The sequence below is a fragment of the Crocodylus porosus genome, unplaced genomic scaffold (assembly GCF_001723895.1).
Source record: "Crocodylus porosus isolate Cpor-Errol unplaced genomic scaffold, CroPor_comp1, whole genome shotgun sequence".
In the NCBI taxonomy this organism is placed as follows: Eukaryota; Metazoa; Chordata; order Crocodylia; family Crocodylidae; genus Crocodylus; species Crocodylus porosus.
Window position 1 is genome coordinate 45,540,073 of NW_017728918.1, and position 21,933 is coordinate 45,562,005.

Here is a 21,933-nt window from a genome sequence, read left to right on the forward strand (position 1 = left end):
CCCGGCGCCGCCATTGGCTCGAGGGGGGACGGGGCGGGGACCCGTGCTGCGGGGGGGTTCCCCATGCACGACCCATTACCCAAATCGCTCCTCAGGCTGGAGCCGGGGGAAGACCCCCTGAGGAGCCCTGCCACATGGACCGCAAAGAGCAGCCAGCTCCAGGGAGAGCTGGCTCTGCTGCCTGGGGGCTGAAGCAGGGAGGGCAGGGGTAGGGGTCTGGCCCAGGTGTGCTTTGCTCCAAAAGCCTCGGAAGCTGGAGGAGGGAAATGCTTAGTCAGTCAAACCCCCGGGTGGCTCTGGGCAGCGCGCCCTAGGGCCAGACTGGGGCTTGACTTGCGGGGGAGGAGCTCCTGGGCTTGAAAGCAAACAGCTGCACGTGAGGGACTTCTCGCCCTCCCGCCGGAGGGCGAGGAGACAGCGTGAGGTCTGTCAGGACTGCCGGCGCGTGGGTGTAACTGTAGCCCCTCGAAATCAGAGACTTGATTGAAATATTGTGAGAGCCTTTTACCATCTTGTTGCGAAGTCTCTCAGGTGCAGCTTGTTCACTTTCAAGCTTTTATTACACGAGGGCAAGGGACCCAAGGGACTTGTTTTCTTTTTAAATGAGAGCAGAGTCTTACCTAACCGTGCACATCTAGAAACTCAGGCTGTTAGAAAAACGGAAAGTCTGCATAAAGCACAACACATTCCAGAGGAGAAAGGTGGCATCTCCGGCTTTTACCTGTTGCCCCCTCTGGCTTTTACCTCTACAGGCCTAGAATACAGAAGTACAGTATACACAGGTGCATGGCTCCACCATCTGTCCCCCCCGTATCACAACTATAGGCACTCATGCATCTATCTATGACAAAAAGACAAGAGAAAAATGGGCCAAAATGTACTTTAATTACTGGGGCCAGTTCTAGGCAAAAGAGCATTTTCATCTGTCCTTGATGCTGAACTAGCAATCAAAAGCAACGGACATCAACAAAAACATGCATAATGAACCACCCCTAAAGGATGTATTTAATCTCTGTTTGCCACTACTTCATTAACTGCCCTTTTGCCACAAGGGAGTAGTGTAATTCCAGAGAATCTGAGTGAAAGGAAGTGAGTTAAAGGATATGAAGCAAAGCTGTTGGTCAGCAGCCTTGCTGAAATATTTTCTTGTGCAAGCCAAACCTTTATTCATTGTTGTAGACAGTAACTGGATGGTATCTAGAGGAAAACACAGAGACAAACATTTTTATCTCTGTTTACATTAGTTCACTCAATGCTATTAAGACTAACAGAAATGTAACAAAAGTTACAAACATGATAGTAACTTTCCTACCTTTTATATATTTAAAGATAATGATATACAGAGTGTTAGTTGCATTTCCATTTACAAGTTGCAGTGCTCATCAAACTAGCTATCCTGGAGGCCATGCCCAGATGTGGGCAGGTTAGGGCTTGGAGAATACTCTTGACTTGTTGCCTTGGATGTCCTCAGGTATAGCAGGGAGTGGCAGTGTGTGCTCCATCTCCTGACTTCATAGCCAATGTAGGAATGGAAGAAATTAAATATGTTTAAAAAGGCAATGACAATTTGGGAATATCTAGTTGATGTGAACGAACTGGACACAGTACTCCAGCTGTGGCCTGACCAGCATCGCATAGAGGGGGAGGATCACCTCTCTGGCTCTACTTGAGATGCACCTGTGGATTCATGACAAGGTCCGGTTAGCCCTGTCAACCGTGACCTCGCATTGTTGGCCCATGTTCATCTTGGAGTCAATAATTTTAAAAGGTCTATACTTATATAATATGTTATAAATTTAAGGATCTACTTGAAAACATATTTGAGATGATTAGCAAAGTGCTTGGAAGAAGAAACTCTGCTTAAATAAGATCAGTTCATACAGCTTTTGAAAAGTAAGGGTGGCAAACTACAAGTCCTAAGCACAGACTCATAGAAAAGTAGGGAAGGAAGAGACATCTGTAGGGCTACTCCAACTCCCCACATGAAGCAGGATCATCCCTATCCAAATCATCCCACAGAAATTCTTGTCTCACATATTACTGAAATTACACAACCAATCCTTTCACACAACCACAAGGCATAGTACCCTAAACTGCACCACATAGGCATATCTAGGATCTTGAAAAAGGGGTGCGGGTGGTGAGGTCTAGAACACATCTTTTTCTCCAGTTAAAAAGAAACTGGAAGCTTTACTAATGTATTAGGGGCCCATAACTATATTATTCAGTTTATGATCCAAGCAAAAACAAATACAACTGAGTCTGTAGAGGTCTGACAGGTACCTGTTTGAGGGACACAGCTGCTAACCTCAGACTGAAGATGAACAAAACTTCTCCCTGCACTCTCACACATGAATCAGCACTCCACCATGGCTCCTTTATGCATAGCCCCTGCCACCTCAAATGCCCCCAGGCTCCACTCTGTCTTCCACTGTCCCACATATCCTAATGCTCAACCCCACCTCATTGTGCCCCAAACCCATGAGACCCCATCATCCCCCTCACATCACACTGAGTCCTACCCTGGCACCTCACTGCCCCCATGAATCCACCATAACCTGCGCAGTTCCATCCCCACCAAGCTCCAGCCCCCTGACCCTTCGCCACTCTCCTCACAGCCCACTGAGCCCTCCCTTATCCCTCTAAGCATTCAAGCCTCTCTACAGTCCCCCAAAACCTCTTTGCCCACAATTCCTTTTGCTCCCAACCCCTCACACTCCATTTTAGCCCCATGGGCCTCACCTTCAGCCCCAAACCTCATCTGCCCCTTACCCCATTCCCATGGCACCCCAACCCCTCTTCACCCCACACCCTTCAACCCCACAGGACCCTAAATATCCTTGTTGTCCATGACCTGCCCCATGGCTCCCAGAAGTTTCCACCCCTCAAAAACCCTCACAACCTGTTCTGTCTGCTCCTTATGGCCTCTGACATTGGCTGCAGAGGGGTCAGGTCTGTAACTGCTCCCTGCCACCCGCCTTTCCCCTCCTTTTCCCCAGGTCAAATGTTTTCCATCAGAAAGCTTATCTAGCTTTATCCCAACTGCATAGTTGGTTCAATATCACCCTTAGAAATTCTTGCCACCCATATAGTTTCTGAAGCATCATGGCTACAACATCATTTTTAGGCTACCTAGATGTGAAAAGCAAAACGTTCCACAGAAAACAAAATGGAGATCCAGAAAGTGCACAGAAGACAAACTTCAGTTACACTGTCCCTCCAGGCAAATCATGTAATCTTTTCACAGCAATATTTTACAGACTTGTTGATACATCTAAATATCGTAGTTTTATTTCAAGACTTCAGTTATCCTATAAATGTGTTTTAGTAGCCAAGTCTATGTGGATGCAAAATTCCGTGGTGAAAAGAGTTAGCAGTTATATCAAATTCGTTGTATCAGTAGTTACATAGGAGTTATATCAGTTTTAGTTAAATATAGTGGATTCTAGTTCAGCAATTGATGTTTAAAATGTTTTAATAGTTTTCTTATGCTTGTTTTTTTCCGAATTAGAGGATCAAGTTTTTCCATTCTTATTCTTCCTTAGTCAAGTAAAATTTATGTCAACATTGCTGCAAATATTTTCCTCAGACTGATGGATTTGGCCATTAGAAAGAGAGGGAGACAGATGCTTTGTTTTATTTATATACATATGTTTTCTAACTATACAGAAAATGATAAAAAGGAAGCATAGTATTAATGTTTAGTGTCCACACTGTGGGCCCCATCTTGTAAAGACTTGCACATGACAAACTTTAAGCATTGTCCCTGAATTAAATGAAGTGGGTTACTGTCCGCAGACAATAGTCCCTATGGAGTAAGTAACAGAGACAATGTGACTCATTAGTTGTGGAACCTAACGAGGATTCAGTTCTTCTCAGGCACATTCCACTGTCCACAAACTCTGATGCCTTTTCCACTCCTCTGTCAAATCAACAGAACTGTAGTCCTCTCCCATGCCCTTTAGTATTAAATCTATAACAAACTACATGCAAGAGACAAAGAGAAAACATGAGTAAATATTTCAAGTAACCATCTTGAATCATTATTTTTTTACAAAATATTTTTATTTAAGCCTTTCAAATGGATGATTTTTTTTTAATTTGGCTCTAGTAGATATTAGCTTATATATTTGCTACAGGTATTCAAATGTGAAATGCTAATACTAAGTTTATTGAAGAAGACCACTGACATAATTTGTTTAAGCTAAATAGTGTTAGGTGTACTCTGGCTTCCACTTGATTCTGATCTGGTCATAAACTCCAGTCCAGCTCCACTTTTATTCAGGTAGCACTTATATAACTAAAATTAGCATAAGGGGCACTTTGGGCCACTTACTTAGATTTTAGATCCTAACTTCCATCCCGTGTTTTGCCCTTCAGAGAATTCCATTTATCTTTGTTAGGTTCTATGATGAACCTAACCACCAAACCCTAGTTCATGGTTCCTGCTCAGCTCCTATCTCCATCAGGGTGTTTCCACATGTAATCAGCATTAGACAGTATGAATAGATGACATTAGGGCAGGAGGAAGAACCTGAAGTCCTGTCCCTTTTGGGGCAGCATTGGAGATGTATATAGGGTGCATGTGGGTGCCCCTGCACCCCCTGAGATTGGCCATGGCCCCCCTGAGAGAAGCACTGGTGGCACTTCCAGTTTTGCAGCCATCACTTCCACCAGCAGGGGCAATCAGCTGCTGGGGGACCCCCCCCCACACAGTCGGCAATCAGCTGCTGGTCCCAGTATTAGCAGGTACCAGTTGCCCATGTAGGGCAGTGTCCACCTCACTGAACTACCAAGCTCCCTTTGCCTTACCCTCTTTCTGGCCCTGCATTTCTTCTTCTCTTGATGCACAACGAACCAGCCTCAATGGGTGTGTGGTCTTGGTAATCCTAGTCCATGACCTAGTAGTTAGAGCTCATTTCTGGATATTGGGAGGTTTAGATTCAAATATCCCAATTCAAATACATAGTAGCAAAGTGTGACCTAAGACCCTGGACAAATGCTTTTACCATAAGGCAAAGGAAAAAACTGTTACCCCAGTTTCTCTCCAACCTACATGATGTTATGGGTCCTAGGTATGACTGTAAACTGCATCTGACTAGAGGGCCTGGTAGGAACATGGTGGGGCTACTCGTGGAGGGGTAGCTTCTATAAATTACCACAGTGTTGCAAGGTGAGCATAGAGCACCGCAAAACCCTAGATTCCACTGCTTTGTGTATATTCCTTGGCTGGAGTCAGACTAAGGGACATCACCCTGACAGAAATATTCCCTCACTGAGATGTTAGGCACTCAGCAGCAGCTCTTATCTGTTGCTCTCTGGCAGAAGAAACACTGAACCACTGAGGCACAGAGCATCTGGACTCAGTCTGACCTTTGGAATAGCCTTTGGACTCCGTCTCGATGGTCTAAAGGGGGAGTGGTAGGTCTAAAGCAGTCTCCACTCCTCCATTCTCTTGCCTAGGCATATGCATTGAAGAGCTTGGTGTGATGATCTCAGGACTTTCAGCACAAAGTGTATAAGGAACTTGAGTTACCTATATAAGTGCTTCTTGCCTGTTCAAACTTTAGCAACATAAATGACATTTTATGCCACTTAAATGGGTCTTAAATCCTACTCCCCCCACCCCAGGAAAGTACATAATTTCATGTATATTGGCTACCCTTGATCCTCTGGCTGATGTTATATGCGTAAAAGGTCTAGTCAGGTGCCTGTTGAATCTGCTTGTGGCAGACAAGCCCAATTTAAGACTGACACAGCTTCTTACAAGTTTTTGCATCATTTTATTTTATTTTGGCCAGGGTAGATTGAGTTAGGGCATGGCTTTTTTGGCCCACCTTTTCTAGGGCCTTCCTCAAGAGGGAAGCCCTAAATAGGGCTGCTTGACTGTCTTAGTAGCTGCCTCGGGTTCTTTATACACCTTGTGCTGAAAGTCCTGAGATCATCACACCAAGATTGACAATTCACATTATCAGGTAATTCTACAGAGATACTATAGGAACACTAACCTTGTTAATTGCACTGTTTCATAGATTTCATAGACATTTGGGCTAGAAGGGACCCTGGAGGATCATCGAGTACAGCCCCCTGCCAGGGGCAGGAAGTCAGCAGGGATCATAGGATCCCAGCAAGATAAGCATCCAAACATACATGATGGTACAGATTTACAGTGCAGCAATGACTCCATAGTAATCATCACTCATGCATTGGTTTTACCCCACGATATATAAAAGCTATCTCAGTGCAGTAATGTGTAAGATATTGATGATGCACACTTCAAAGACTCCAAGTTCCATGCCTAATCTCATTTGTTATATGAGCAGAGTTGTAGTTAGTCATGTTACTCTGAAGTCCAAGTACTGGTGTCTGATGAAGTAAGTTCCTGCCTGCAAACTTGCCCAAAAGCTCATGCCTCTCCCATGAGCCAGTTATTACATTTACTCAAATCCAAGATGAGGTCCCCCCACCCCATTCAGTACGAGAGGATCCCCTTGTCTTGGATTGGGGGGGCAGAGCTGGAGCCACACCAGCTGCCTGCCCCCAGCAGCTTCTGCTCTCCCTGGCACCTGCATCCATCTGCCTCCCACAACTTCTGTACCCACCCCGCACCGCACCCCTGCCTGCCCTCCACAGAATCTACTGCCTGCCACTTACCATTAGTTGCAGCCCCAACCCCATTCTGGCCAGGGACATGGAGCACATGGTAGCTCCAGCTCTGGCCTGGCCATATACCAGCAATAGCAATGGTAGCAACTGTGGCAACCCGGGGCTGGAACTGCCACCACTGCAACCACTGGTGCATGGTCTGGCCCAGGTTGGATTGGGGCTGGAGCAAGTTCCCTTGGTCAGAGATTTGTATGCCTGTACAGATTGTACAGAATATTTGTGTAAAATTTCACTAAATAGGCAACATCTATAGGACCTATTTAAGAGTGACTGTATCAGGAGAGAACACCAAAACAGGTTGACTTCAGATCCATCCCATATGTGTAGTAACCTGTGATGCCTCAAAAGTAGTTGACAATTTTGCACTTGAACAAACTGATGAGAACAGTGGTGTTTTCAAGACCACAGATTACATGAGATCAAAACCAATTTACTCAGCTAGGGAAATGGAGTGTTAGAGGCCCTCAAAGCCAGTCACCCATGTTTAGAAGAATTCACAACAAACATGAACCACAGTGCTCTTCATTGGCTCCTTATGAAGCACAGTCTGGCAAAACACCTTCAGAGACAGATTTGCAATCTGCTCAAATACATATTCAAAGTTCACCACAAACCTGGACAGCAAAGTGCTGGTGCAAATCATCTCAGCTGGGTGAAGGCAGCAAAAATTACCTCAGCTGGCGAAATAACAAACCATAAGTTAATTTGGTTGTACCAATTGATCTGCCAGGCTGAGGAGGTGGAATGATCATTATTTGATCCAGGTACAAACTTGTATAATGAGAAGGTAACAGACTGTCTAAGTACGACACTTAGCAAAAGCAGCACTATAGTGTCTTTGTGTTAAAGGAGCAACAGGCCACCTGGGATGAGAAAAAGTCACTGAACCAAATATCTAACAGCTTTTTCAACTGGATGTGGCTGTTTAAGTTGTGGAAGAAAGTTATGGGAGTTAAAGTTATGGAAGATATGTGGATGTTAAAGTCATGGAAGAAAAATTACTGGCATGCCCTGTAGACCTCAACAAACTATGTTCTGCTAACAGATGGACCTGACCTGAAAAACAAACAATGTATTGACCATATGTGCTGACTTTTCTTTTTTGCTGGTGGGTGCTTGAAAAAAAAGCATTAAAAACACCCCCACAGCACTTTACTTTTAACTTGGTGCATTCCCATGTGCCCAGAACAGGCAGCCTGTTAGTTTTACCCAGGTCTGCAAGGTCTATAAAGATCAGGCACTTTAGTGGGGCTTTTTAGCCACTTACCTAATAGTTGATTGAATCAGCTTTATCTTAAAGCCCCAAAAGCCCCACTGAAGTGCCTGATCTTTACAGATGCTACAGAGTTGGGTTGAAGTCACATGCTGCTTCTTCTGGTAAAGCTCTTCTTTGTTTTTAACATTTGCAAGCAGCTCCATGGGTGCTGAGCATTCACTGATTTTTTTTTTGGTGGGTGCTTGAGCCCCAGAGCACCCACAGAGTTAGTGCCTATAGTACTGACTGATAACCTAAATCCATATGAACTACATAAGTAGTCCCCATGACTGAATACAGTACTGGAGTGGACAGACGAAGCAGAAGCCTGCATGGATGGAAGACCGCTTAGATTCCTAAGGGTTACAATAGTAATAAAACTATTATTTTCAAATTCTCATTAAACTAGAAGTATAATTACCATATTTACTCAAATCCAATATCAGTGGTAATTTTTCCCCTGATCACCATGGGGAAAAGAAAGCCTCAGTTTAAATTTGAGTACTGGCCCAGGCAGGAGGCAGCAGGGGGTGGAGAGCAGAGGTGGGAGCATGCCACAGCAGGGGACAGGCACAGGCACACGGGGGGGGTTGGGAGCAGGTATCTTGGAGGGCAAGTGGCAGAGGGAACAGGCAGCATGGAGGGAGGCACAGGAGGCAAGGGGCAGAGGTCTGGCCCCTTGCTCCCCATGCTGCTTATAGGGACAAATTTAAGATGACCCTCCAATAATTAGATTGTATACATGAAAAATTATAACAAATATATAATTTTCCATGTATACAATCTAATTATTGAGGGGTTTCCTTAAATTCTAAAACTTATTTTGGATTCAGGTAAATACTGAAGTAAAATAATCTGTGTAGATAGTAGCTCTGCTATTAAGAGGTGATGCATCTGAGTGTTGTTATCTAGTTTTACATTATTAGAAGGAAATGAAATCCTTTGTATATTTCTGGATCTCTTGCTTGCTGTGTTGAAATAATCAATATGCTTGTCCAAGCAAATATTACAGTAGTTGGTGAATAACATATAAATGTGAGCTACTATACTTGACGTGAGAGCTCCAAGCAATTTTAAAAAGGTGTTTGTAGAAGGACTAGCCATAAGGGCAGCCATGACAGCCCCTGATGGCCAAGGTATTCCAGCCACACTCTGACCCCTTGCTGTGCCCTGTCTTTTCTACCTCGTCTGCCACATCTAGATGAATATTCTAGTACTGAGGGAGACAGCCCCAGGGTCCTAGAGTAAGCCTCAGTGTACCTTAGCTGGTTAATACCTCTCATGCCTGGCTGGTATGAGACTTCATCCATGCCATCTTAGGGATGCGGCCTCCTGTCACCCCTATAGCTATGTCCAGGCCTCACAGGTATTATTCAGTAGCATTTTAGAAAGTGCCCCCAACCCACACTTGGCCTCTCAAACCTCTGTCTGGGCTTCAGCCTTCCCGGCCTTGGGAAGGTTGCATCCATCAGCCCAAGTCCGCTGTCTCGCTCTTGGACCCCTGGCCCTGTCTCCCTCTCTCTTCTAGCCTGCTGGTTTCCCAACCCTACACAAGGCTGCTACCTGTTGCCGAGACAGCTCCCTGGGGTCCCTAACCAAGGCAAAACTACTCTCACACTGTACAGCCCTCTCAGGACCCTAATCCAGGCAAACTGCTCTTACACTGCATAGCCCCCTTGGGGTCACTGACCCTTACAGGGCTTTATACTGGGTGACCCTCAGGCACCCCTGTGGCCCCCACATCACCCTCCATAACCATAACCCAGTCCTTCAGTTAAACTTAGAACATAATACCTATAGATCTGCTTATATAAAACTTTTCCCCATTCTGGGTGAATGCCACACCACAAGCCATACTTCTCTCTTAGCCCTCTCCATCCAGCTGTGGGTAACTTGGGTGTTTTATGGGCCTGTTTCCTGAAGCCTCTCCCTCTCAGGGGCTCCTCTCCTTGCAGCACACAGGACCAGACTACCCACCTTGCTTCAGGCACTGGGCTTATATACCCCAAAGCACCACCCCTTCGGGTCGTGTGGCTGCCCAGCCACACATTTTTGCCTAATGGCTAGCCTGTCCTCCTCTGCTGTTGCCTAAATCAGCTGCTTGAGGCCTTTACTCCCTGGCTACCTGGAGATACATCCCCTGGCTACTTAGTGCAGTGCAGCTAGCTACAAAATAATTATGCCCCTGTAGTAGCTCCTGTCCTTGTTCCTTCCGGTCCTTGGTTCCCAAATACCTGCCCACTCAGCAAGCCTGGCCTACTGCCCACTCCTCTTAAATTAACAGGGGGCTCTGGCTCCCTGTTACATGCGTAAAGACATTTGTCAATGGCATCATGATTCTCACCTAGGGGTAATGCAGCAGGTGGCCTCTGCGCAAAGAGGTAAGCACTCTCCCATCCCTTGTCCAAAACCCCACACCTGCCCCAGCACCTGAGAGACAAGCAGCACCCATGGCTGCTCCTCTGGGCACTTTCATGTCTGCCCCCCAACACACTCCCCAGGCAGGCCCTCAGCCAGCTGCCCCCATGTTTTGAGCAGTGCACTTTGCCATTCAACCTGGTTTTATTTGTTGCTGTTCAGCTTGGTTCATTCCTCCACTGCTGAGCTCCTCCTCCAGCAGCCAGTGGAAGGTGACGGGCACAAGGGTATGTGCCTCTTGTTGCCTGTGTACAAAACCAAAGAGGACCAGCAGCAGTAGCAGGGGCTTCACTTGCCCCCTCAGGTACAAACTGAGGTGTTAGAGGAAACAGTGCACATCATGTGAGATCCTGCCCCTACTGCCCTCACCTGGCACCAGCTAGATTCTAGCTCAGTGATTCTCAATTGGGGTGCTGCTAAATTCAGAAAAGTTATAGAGGGGGCTAATCCTGAACACTCCCTTTTGAAAGTTCTGTTAGTGTATCTGCCACATTATTTCAACCCTTAGAAAAACACAGGTGCCATGGTGAGAAGGACTAATAAATATGTAGAATATTTATATATAATATTAGGAATCATCTCAACCTACACAATAATATATCAGAATTCAAACAAAGCCCTGAATTTACACATCATGAATAATTAAAATTAAGTAAGTTATCTATTTGTGCTTCTACATCTAAGAAGCACATCAGACATCTGATCATAAACAAGTGAATATCAAATAATCAGATTTAATGATTAGATAAAGTCCTGATCCTATCATCACTGACAGCAAAATTCCCATTGACTTTTAAGTTTCATGATTTCATTGTGTAGCTATCTCCACATCATTGATTTAACAGGCTATGTTCTATTTACATTCTTTTCTGTTGACTTTATAAAAGCAACCGGATTACGTAATTGAAAAAATGAAAAGAACGTATAGACGTTAATTTTTCAGGAAGTCCGTATTGCTCCATGGTAAATCCTTTCTCTTCTTTCACCTTGAAAATTAAAATGAAGCTCAGATGAAAGAGCTAGGAAGGATAAAGATAGAGCAAAATTAAATACAACACAGTATTTCATATGTAAGTTTGTCTAGCTCACAATCTTGCCATTTATATAAGATTTTATATCTCCAAGCACATCAAAAAAGTTCCCACCACACTTACATTTAAAATAGAATACCTTATGTTTTGAAGACACTATACATCCATCTTCTTATGCAGAATGCATAGATATATATAGTAATAGAAGCTCATTTTGCTATACATTCAAAGAGAATTCTTTAACATGGATTCACTGTAAAGCTGCTTTTTAGAGTGCATTTATATAAGCACATATTCATGAATATATTTCTTTTTACAGTTCTCTTGCCAGTTGCTACAAATATTCACTATAAATTAACTTTATGGTCACTATTTCCATTTCTGAAGTAAAGTAATGGCAATCTATTTTCTATTTGGCCCGGACTAATGGAATGAACATGAAAGTATCGAGGGAAAAGAATGAGGTATAAAGAACAGGCAGTGTTGAATGAGAAAGATTAGACAATGGACCCTGTTGCCAAAGTGTTGATTTTCCTTTACTAAAAATCCTTAAGGATACACTTGAGAATTAGGAGTCAGTGTTACCTGAAGCAATATTCAAGCCATATATCTTGGATTAGCCAACTATCTTGAACTTGTAGAATCCAGAAGACTAAACAGTGCCCCACTCACTCTGTCTAATACCCACATCTCTCTTAAAAGTCAGTATGCATGGGGCTAGAGGAGGAAATAGAAGAAAAAGAAGAGAGTTGTTAGCATTGAATTAAATCACAGAGAGCAACAAATAATCCTGTAATGCCATTCTGACATTGTGTTGTAATGTTTGTCTCTTTATGTGATAATAACTTGCAATATGTGATTATTTTATGCTTCTGTGGGACTCTCTGCTGTGACTCAGTTCTTGACCCTGGGTGGTCAGCAATCTGAAATTCTACTACTCCAGAAATAATCAAGCCAATCCTGTAACAATGCAAGGCAATGTATTATACGACTTCATAGAATTCTGCCTCTAGATTCTGCCTCAAAGATTTTGAAATCAGGGAAGCCCACCTTTCTGGAAACTAAGAAAACCAATAACAACACTTCTCAAAGATCAAATGTTATTTTTTTCTCAGGATGGACACCCAAATCTGCCCTGCCTTTCAAAGCAGATAAATTATTTTCTGTTTTAGGATGCTGGCACTGCCTTGCTCTGGCTCATGATACATATTTGTATGGGTACAATTACTGGGGACAAGAATTAACTGTATTTTAAAAGAAAGAGACATGAAATCCTCAAAAAGAGGTTGCCTAAGACTTTTTTTTAAAAGTTTGTGACCTCAACTGATTCTTCTCTCTCTATCTCATAAGCTTAGACATTTTAACTTACAATTAAATTAGAATATAATTCAGTGAATTTTAATGTAAGAAAAGAAGAGGGGAAGTTATGAATACATATAAAAAGCAGGACAATACTGCAATGACAGATGAAGTATGTTTGTGACTGAAGCTTCTCAGCAAACATTTTGAATGTAACAAACTGAAAAAGGCACACTTTATTAAGGATACACACGAATTCTAATTGTAAATACTGGATGAGTATTCCTACAGCATATGTGTATTGTTACAAGCAGATGCAATTATTTACATTACGTGTATTAGCCCATTCTCATAAACTTTGTCCAAGGTACAGTACAAAATAATTAACTCTAGGATTTGTTAAAAGGATTCACATGGTTGGCATATGAATTTACATTTTGGGAGGTAAATTACTGAAGCTTCAACATAGTTGCCTGTTTACAGTCACTATTTCTGTAAATATTCAAAGGGAATTTAAAAGTAGTTACAGAACAACGGAACATAGAGATGCCATAAATTCTCATTTATTCTCTCATAGGATACATTGCCACTATAGTTTAATTTGCTGCTGTTCCAACTCCCTAGCAGTTTCTCCTATTTAATAACCCCTGACAATTGGTCATTACTACTTAACTTGCTGTTATTTGTATTTCCCTTGAAATGAGAAATTAACCAGGGTTGACTGTATTTCCCCATGTGTGCATCCCATAAAAAAATATTTTTCCATCCAATAACAGAATGTGGTTCATCTTAAAGTAGATTTTCCTCACTATAAAGAACAAGGGTGAAAACCACATTTGACCACGTGACAGTACTTAAATCCAGCAGGATGTTCCAGATATTTCTGGCCGTATGATCTGAGTCAAAAACAAAATTCTCCAATCAATCTCCAGTTAATCGATGTGATTTTTATGAAGATTTTTAGTAAAACCCCAGTCACAACATAGTTTATCTTTTTAAATGGGATTATCTAAATTATATCCAAGACAGATAGTGAGCAAACCTAGGCTGGTTTTGTGGAAGTAAAATGTTTTCCAAAACTTTTTAATATGCCATTGAAAGTATGTACAAAGATTTCAAGATTTAATGTTCTTTGTGAGCAGGGTAGGGCCATAGCTGATTACTATTGTCATATGAATGTATGAGGAACAACATTTTTAGACTAAATTGGGTTTGTAGAGCCAAAGGGTGCTTGTACACGTGATGCTATTAACATGTACATGTGAGGAAATACCACGTTGTGTGGTTTAATGGCATCACAGTGTATACGTGCAAGACTTCGGGGGTTTAAAATTAATTTGCATCACTGCAAACTAAACTACATCTGCACCCCAATATTCAAAGAGCACTTGAAGCCCCATTCAATTTTACTCCCACCCTTATAATCCCCTCCCCACATACACATTTAATTTCATTATTTATTAAGTATTACTTATGCCATTCTGATTCTAAATATAAGTCTGGATTATGCCTGCACAAGTCATCTACACAAACATATAAATTCCCCTGCTCACTTCAGGAGTTAAATATGCTTCCCCCCTGTTGTCTATGTGTTCTTACAGTATATATAGACTCATTAGCTTATCTCATTTAGTTCCAAGATAATGCTTTTTTAAAACTATTTAACCATTGCACATACCATTGTAGCCTTTCAGACTACATTTTGGTTGATTATTTCTGCTACTGAGTCTCAAAAAAAGGAATAGCATCCTCTTCATGAGTTTAAATAAGATACAGAATATTCAACTGAGCCACTGTGTGCAAGGGGAGGGAGTTTTCCACTTTCAATTTTATGATGTCTTTAAATTTTGAATCCAATTTAGAGGAAATATAGCAAAAAACAGATTCCTCTAACAATTTATACCCTGTGTTTCAGGAAAGCAGACCACAAATTTTAACATTCAAAATATCCTGTGTGTCCAACAACAGTGTTCCAAAATGGAATAAGACTGCTTCAAGCACCAGTAATTAAAGAGAAGAACTAAGAACCATGCCAAAACAAGATTCAGCTGCTCAGAGCTATTAGGCACTTCACAGCACACATTTTAATGGGTGATGTAAAATAGCTTAGGGCTGATATGCAGCCTAATTTTAATTGTTATTATGTTGCATGCTTTGTTCTAAGACGAACAAATTCTAAATGTAAGATTGGGAGGCAACCTAGGAGTCCAGGAAATAAACCAAAGAAAGACACACTGAGTCCATATGTCTGTATTGCATTCCATTTAGGGTGTAATTGCAGATGTTTCCATTGTATTCTGCCTGGTTAAGTCATGTTTCTACAGAATGTTTGTATCTCTCACAAGCATGAAATCAATGGCAAAAAGGTTCAGTGGTTGACCCCAATGGGAACAGGATTAGGCCCAGAAGTAGCAAGTGTTTGGGGGACAAATCAAGTTGTTGTTAGAACAATTGCCATCTCCTTCCCAGCTGCTGACCATCTGGTCAGTTAACTGGGCTGACTGCCACCATTCATTTGCCAAATATGCCCCTGGTCACAGCAGAGAGGAAAAGCCAGAAGCACAAAAGGAAACAACCAAATAAAGAAGCTGGCTCAGCTGCTGCCACCCAGTATACAAGATGGCAAAAGAAGAGACTCTGATTCATCCCTCCTTAATAATGGTATTACTGACTTTCTTGGATAAGACAACCTCAGAGGGAGAAGGAAGGTAAGGATGAACCTACTGCCTCTTGAAAGCATGAAGTACATGCTGCAGGGAAGAAGAAAGAAGGAAAGGAAGAAGTGACTGGATAAGTAGTGGCAGAACTAGAAGGAACAGCCTAACACCAGAAGATGCCTGAGGAGAAGAGGAGTCAATCCAGACCCTTTCCTGCTGTCAAAATTAGCATTCCCTGGATTCCTAAATAAAAGAAAGGAGGCAGTATGAGGTGTCCAGGAAGACAGTATACTGCTGTTCAATTGAAAAATTGAGAGACAGGATACAGAAAAAGTGTAAAGAATAAATCTATAGGTTAGTACATTAATTTAATATGCATGGATTTGAATTGGTGATGTTTAGTTTAGAATATATCCACCACCCAGTGGAAGACTTAAGTAAAGATGTTAGGAAAGAGCTTAAATAATTGAAAGGTTTATGTAGCACGGTTACTTTTTTTTACATATAAAAAGTTAATTTTTCTGCTATGTTTCTGCCACCCAGTGGCTAGTTCATACGAAAACATTTCTTTCTGTGCTTTTAGAGTTTTATATTGTACAAGTCTCTTGTAACTATTAGTTGCTGCGTGTTCTTTAGCATTCTCTGCTATAAAGTGGAAATGTTTTCATCCATGAAAAGTTCATTTGTTTTTCTTTTAATTAAGCTGCTTTTGCTGGTTAGGAGCCTATCTAGGTTCTAGACAACATGAATGATTTCAAGTTTGAGATGGGGTCAGTAGCCTCACAGTAATATAAGCGACAGCACTTCCCATTGCAAAATAATGTCTTTGTTGCTTGTAGCTTTAAGAATTTGGGCTGAACTTTTCTACCTTCAGTAACTCTCTCACACTGTGGCAGGGATTTTCTTGGGTGAGGAAGAGGAATAAAAAGGAGGCATGTTTTCTGTTTGTTTGCTTGCTTAATTTCAACCAAAACAATACAGTCATTTCTGAAATTACACTTGGGGAAAAATAGCATGTTGTTTTGTCCATACTAAAAACAAAGGTGACCTTTTTTCTTGCACATACTGTGAAGAAGGAACTGGAAACTTGTCATAGGCGAGCTCTGTGTGAGGGATTTGCCTTTTGCTGTCTCTATGAAAATCTGTTTAGTTTGTCCAAATTGGAAGCTTTTGGAAAGACTGCAGTCCACATATGGCCAGAGACTTTTAGGGATGTACTGCGAGTAGGTAATTTAAACCAGAGTTTCCATAACTGGCCTTTAAGGGCATATCCTCATGTTGGTAGTAGCATTCGCTTATTAGGGCATTCCCAAGTATGCTCCACTTACTCTACTCAACTCCAGACTCAGAAACTGCTGATTTGTATCCCTCCGTCTACTCTCAAGCACATCAGAATCAAGGCCAAGAATAGCCTAAAGCGTGCATGTAGGAGTAAGCAGGTGGGGTATCTTGAGGCTATTATAGTCAGAGTAAGCTGCCATCACAGTATAATTACTCTATAAATGCCTTTCTTTCCCCCAAAATCCTTGGTGCTGCACTTGAAACTCCTGATGTGACATGCTAATCATTCACAGCTAAAACAGTCACGCTGTTATATGAACATATGATGCATGGCATAATGCCAAGTACTCTGAAAGATTAAGGTTTTAGGAGATTCAAAGTAAAAATCCAAAATAACTCAGTAATTTTTAAACTTTTTATGCCTCCATACATAAAGCAGAAATAAAAATGCCCTCCACAGCACACAGTAGATCTATAAAAAAGATTATGAGTTCTGAAGTAACAAAGATGCCATGAGTGAAGTCAATAAAAGTGTACTCTGAGTTCAAATACCAGGGCCACACTTGGAAGAATGAGAAGAAAACAATATTGACATAGCACTGCCCATCCTTGGTGCTAAATGAGGCAGTTGGCAATCCTGTAATGAAATTTTTATCATAATGCATATGCACAAGGCGGCCTGAATGAATATTTCAGAAGGAATTTTAGCTTTGGTATTTTTTACTGTTTGAGTGCTTGACTTGGCAACAGTACTACTGTTGTTTTAGTTTACCTTGTTTGTATGTGTAAAATTTATATTACAATCTCCCTTAAATTTGTAAAGGGTTGTGCAAAATATAAGAGAGATGTATCCACTACACAAACAAAACCTAAAACTTGTTCCACCCAAAGAATCTTAATCTTTAATTCACTTCTACTACATATGCCAGAGGAAAAAGGTTGCACATTGCAAAAGACCCTGAGGACTAATAAATCCAGGCGCTAGCAAATCACAATCCCGGTCCAAAAGATCTTTATTTTTAAATACCCTTAAGTGAATGGACCCATTAAACGCGAGAAGTCTTTGCAATCAGAGTTAAAATAAGTAAGTGTCAGTCTTAATGGGGACCCAAGAGTAGATACAGAGGTGTAACAGGCACCCTTGGCAACACTAACCACCAGCTGCAGGGGAAGCTATTTTTGTGCCCCCTTCTCCCCCTACAAAGGCAATACCTGGGGCTGTTCTTCCACTTATCCCCCCAACCCCACCCCCAAGTTACACTACTGGAAGAATAAGCTTTTAATTCAATAAACCACAAATGCCCAGCCAACACATCTCTCCAGGTGGCAGATGTGGGACTAGAGGACCTTTCCATGCCATAAATCCACTCGTCCTTCACTATATTGACAAATCCACCAAGCCTCAACTAGTCCTTAAATACATTTATTGGATACTATAGCAATTCATGCCAGTTACCCTTCTACTGAACAGTAGCGGATATCACAGCCTGAAGATTCATTTCCTGCTTGTGGGGGGGAAGCAGTACTTCCCAAGACTGGGGGGCACCATTTATAGGTGGCAGTGTCGGCGGCAAGCAGTGAGCAGGAACCGTCTGTGGACACCAGCATCAGTGGCAAGATGTTCGGATCGTGGCGAACAGGGATTGCCCGCAGATGACAGTGGTGATAGTGGTGGGGAGAGTGGCAAATGGGGACCATGCATAGACACTGGCAGTGTCATCAGCAGCAGGGGGAGGAGGGTGGCAAGGGGCAACTGCCCTCCCATAGGCAATATGCCCTCCCTATGAGTTACTTATGGGAGGAGGGGAGGTAGAAATCAGTGTTCCAGTATATTAACAAATAAATTACAGTAGCCCTGAAATGGAAACAGTCAAAAAATGTGAACCTCTTTCCAGAATCTCAGCCAAACTCCAGACCCTGTTCCCAAGGAGTCCAACTCAAGAACTGAATCTAGCTATAGATGCAGAGAATACATTTCATCACCAGCCTTCAGAAGAAGCACTGTACCAAAAAAATCTATGCAGACTTTCTTCTGTACTCCAAGGAAAAAGAACCCATAAAAGTATATTTAAAGGCATCATCCAGTGGCTTCTGCTGTTAAAACCTACATATAAAAAATTTTATAACACAGATTGATAGTACTGCCTAGAGGACAGTTCATATCCCACACCTTGTCTTGCAGGACAGGCCTGCTCCCCTTATCTCAGACTAGCAGCTCTACTGTATTGCTCTCTACCCATCTGCTGCTTCTCCCGGCAATTCAGTTTACTTTGTTTCACTCATCCCTCCAGGCATCACTCCTGATGGGAAGTGCAATCTAGTTTAATCTGAGGTCACTCAGATCACCACATCCACTGACACATTTACATAATGGCCTGGAATATTACTTTTCTTTTTTTTTACACAGATAATACTCTCAGTTGTTCTGAGTATCTGGGCAACAGATTTTTCCCAGCGTGAATCCAGATCTGCTCTTTCCTGGGAAATTTGAGCAGCTGGAAGTGTTGGCTGACATCCTCCCCTTGATTTCCCTGCATGCTGGACCAAGTTTACTAATTTCTCTCCAAATTAGTGCAGCTAGTTTAACCCTAACTATGCTTTCTAATTAGCTCAGTTGGCCCTGATAGTTTTCCACATCTGTAGCACTGTAGCACAGCTTTAAGTTCTTCTCTAGAACAAATTTGTAGAACAAAATTTTCTCTTGCCCACCTAATTGCTTCTTTTCTGAAACCACCTACTCACAGATCTGATATATGCTTCTCACCCACTTACAGATGTCATGATCATTACATCTAAGATGCATCATCACCAGCATTGCTGGGGTAAGTTAAGGATGTTCCAGTCTACTGCTGCTGGATATTTTAGGCTCAGTCCTGAGTTGTACTGAGTTGATATTCAGTGTATCTTGTGAGAAAGCAAAGATAGCTCTAAGTTAGGGTTAGCAGATGTCTGTGTTTTCCTGGACATGTCCTCTTTTTTTGAGTCCTTACTTTCCAAGCACTTCCCAGCTTGCCCCAACAAAGAGCTGCTTGGCGGGGTGGGGGGTGCGTACGCGTGTATGTATGCATGCACTTCCCAGCTTGCCCCAACAAAGAGCTGTTTGTAGGGGGGGCTATCAGTGTGTGCGGAGAGCAGAGACCTACCAGCACTGGGGCTGTAGCAGGGTGGGGAGGTGGGGGAAGGAGTTCTTCCAGGGCAGCATGGAGCTGTGTGGGCAGCATGGCTGGGGGGGCCAGGGAGTTTCAGATTGAGAGTGAGGGGCACTGAATGGGCTGGGGGCAGGGGTGTGGGTTGTGGCTTGGGAATGAAGAGCACTGGCAGGGTTGGGGCTGGGGTTGGAAGCACAGGGCACAAGGCAGGTCCAGAGTGAGAAGTATCATCAGGGACAGGGGGCTGCGGGATGAGAGTGAGGGGCAGCAGCACTGCTTGAGGAGTCTGTGGCTTGGGAGTGAGGGGCAGGAGCAGGGCATGGACCTGGAAATATGGTAAACCTACTCTAAGTTATCTCTTTGCCTTCCCATAACCTCAGCTAATTGGAAGCCCAAAACACCACTTGAGATAACTCAAGAAACTGAATTTTCCTAAGGCAGCTTTAAAACCAATTGTGTAGGAATGACAGGCTACTGGGACACCAGGCATCCACTTAGAGGGGAAATGAGAATAGCAGCCATTACTGGTGCAGCCAACCAGGCTCTGCCACTGCTCCCATGGTGCAGATTCTGATAGTTATGCCTCTGTTTGCAACCTTTGGCCATGTGTAGACGAAATGAGAAGCGTGTATGCATGACACTTTAAAGTGATCTAAATGCTTTTGGACCTTTAATGGTGGCAGCGTATTGCACATCAATTCCAGCTGCTGTAGGAAATTTGGTGGCATAATGCACCTTAAATGACTTGGGACACAGCAAACAAACTCCTTTGAGGAGTTTTTGTTTGCTGCCCCTATAGTTGTGGAGCAAAGCACTGGGCTCTGTGCAGCTCCATAGTTCTGCAGGAAGCCCTGCAGGCAGCCTGGCAGCAACCCAGGAAAGCAGCTCTGCCCAAGAAAAGCAGTAAACCTGATCTCCACCCCCACCCCAAGCCTGCCTGCCTGCCTGAGCTGTGCAGGGGCCCGGTGCTTCCCTCCGCAGCTGCAGTACCCCCTGGGACCACCCAAGCTAGGAGAGAAGCACTGGGATCACTCTGCCCACTAGCAGCTTCCCCTCTCCTCCCCAACAAAGAGGCAGGTAAGTCAGCATGGTGTGTGCACAACATGGGGGTGTAATCAGCCCTAAATTGAAGTGGTGTTTTTAAAAACCCACCGCCTCAATTCAGGGCTCCCATTTCATCTACACATGTCTTTTGACTACCAACAGCCTGTTACCTCTCCCACAGATATTCAGACCCAACTACTTCCTTGTTATTCCCTCCCACCCTCATTAGTTACTCCTCCATGCTGCCTATACATGGACTCTCTCCCCTTACACATGTACTCTGTCCCCTTACCTCCCATACTTTGTCTGTCCCCTTACCTCCCATACTTTGTGTTTCCTGTCACAGAACATGATTGGGCATGACTGTTATTCCTACTTGCTTCCTTTTTTGCTATAATGAAAGGATAGAGCCAGGGAGGAGCCAACAAGAAGACAGGAGTGAAACAGAAGGGTGGTGGGGATTCTAAGAATCAGTTCCTCTTCCTTCAGTGGCACAACATTTAGGGCTTTTTCCAGAAAAATTCTACTCCTCTAAATGGTGGCATCCCTTACTATCCCTCCACAACCACAACAACAGACCTGAGAAGTGAAACACAAAGTGAATTAATAAAATAGTTTCTCTGATCTATACACACTTAAGACCAGATTCTATTCCACCTCTTAGTCACATAAGTGGATTGAGGCATGTATTCTATTCCACATTGCTCAAATTCCTGAAAAACCATTCATTCAAAGGTGGGTGGATCTTCATCCTCCTTATTGCTTTAACAAAAGTAAGTGTTAACAAAAGTGTTTAACAAAAGACAGTGTATTACAAAAGTAGATACATTCCTGGCTTTTCAGGGATTTGAACAGCTTTGCACTTAGTTTCATAGTTAGCAAGGTCAGAAGGGACCTGAGTAGATCATCTAGTCTGACCCTCTGCCATGGCAGGAAAGAGTAGTGGGGTCAAACAACCCCAGCAAGGTGTTCATCCAGCCTCCTCTTAAAGACTCCCAGGGTAGAAGCCAGCACCACTTCTCTTGGAAGTTTGTTCCAGATCCTAGCTGCCCTGACTGTGAAGTGGTGCCTCCTGATATCTAGCCTAAATCTACCCTCTGCCAGCTTGTGACTGTTATTCCTGGTAACTCCTG

General features: G+C 43.0%; 1 protein-coding gene across 1 annotated transcript in view; it reads right to left on the minus strand.

Moving 5' to 3' along the window:
- Window positions 1-469: 469 nt before the first annotated feature.
- The window catches only part of LOC109311746 (collagen alpha-1(IX) chain-like), a 69,131-nt gene continuing 47,667 nt past the window's right edge, over window positions 470-21,933 (minus strand). The window contains exons 26-28 of the mRNA XM_019537558.1: window positions 11,956-12,087; window positions 7,281-7,343; window positions 470-1,197 (exon numbers count right to left, since the gene is read on the minus strand). Of these exons, the coding sequence (XP_019393103.1) occupies window positions 12,023-12,087 (65 nt within the window). The 3' untranslated portion in view covers window positions 470-1,197; window positions 7,281-7,343; window positions 11,956-12,022. The remainder of the gene's footprint in view (window positions 1,198-7,280; window positions 7,344-11,955; window positions 12,088-21,933) is intronic.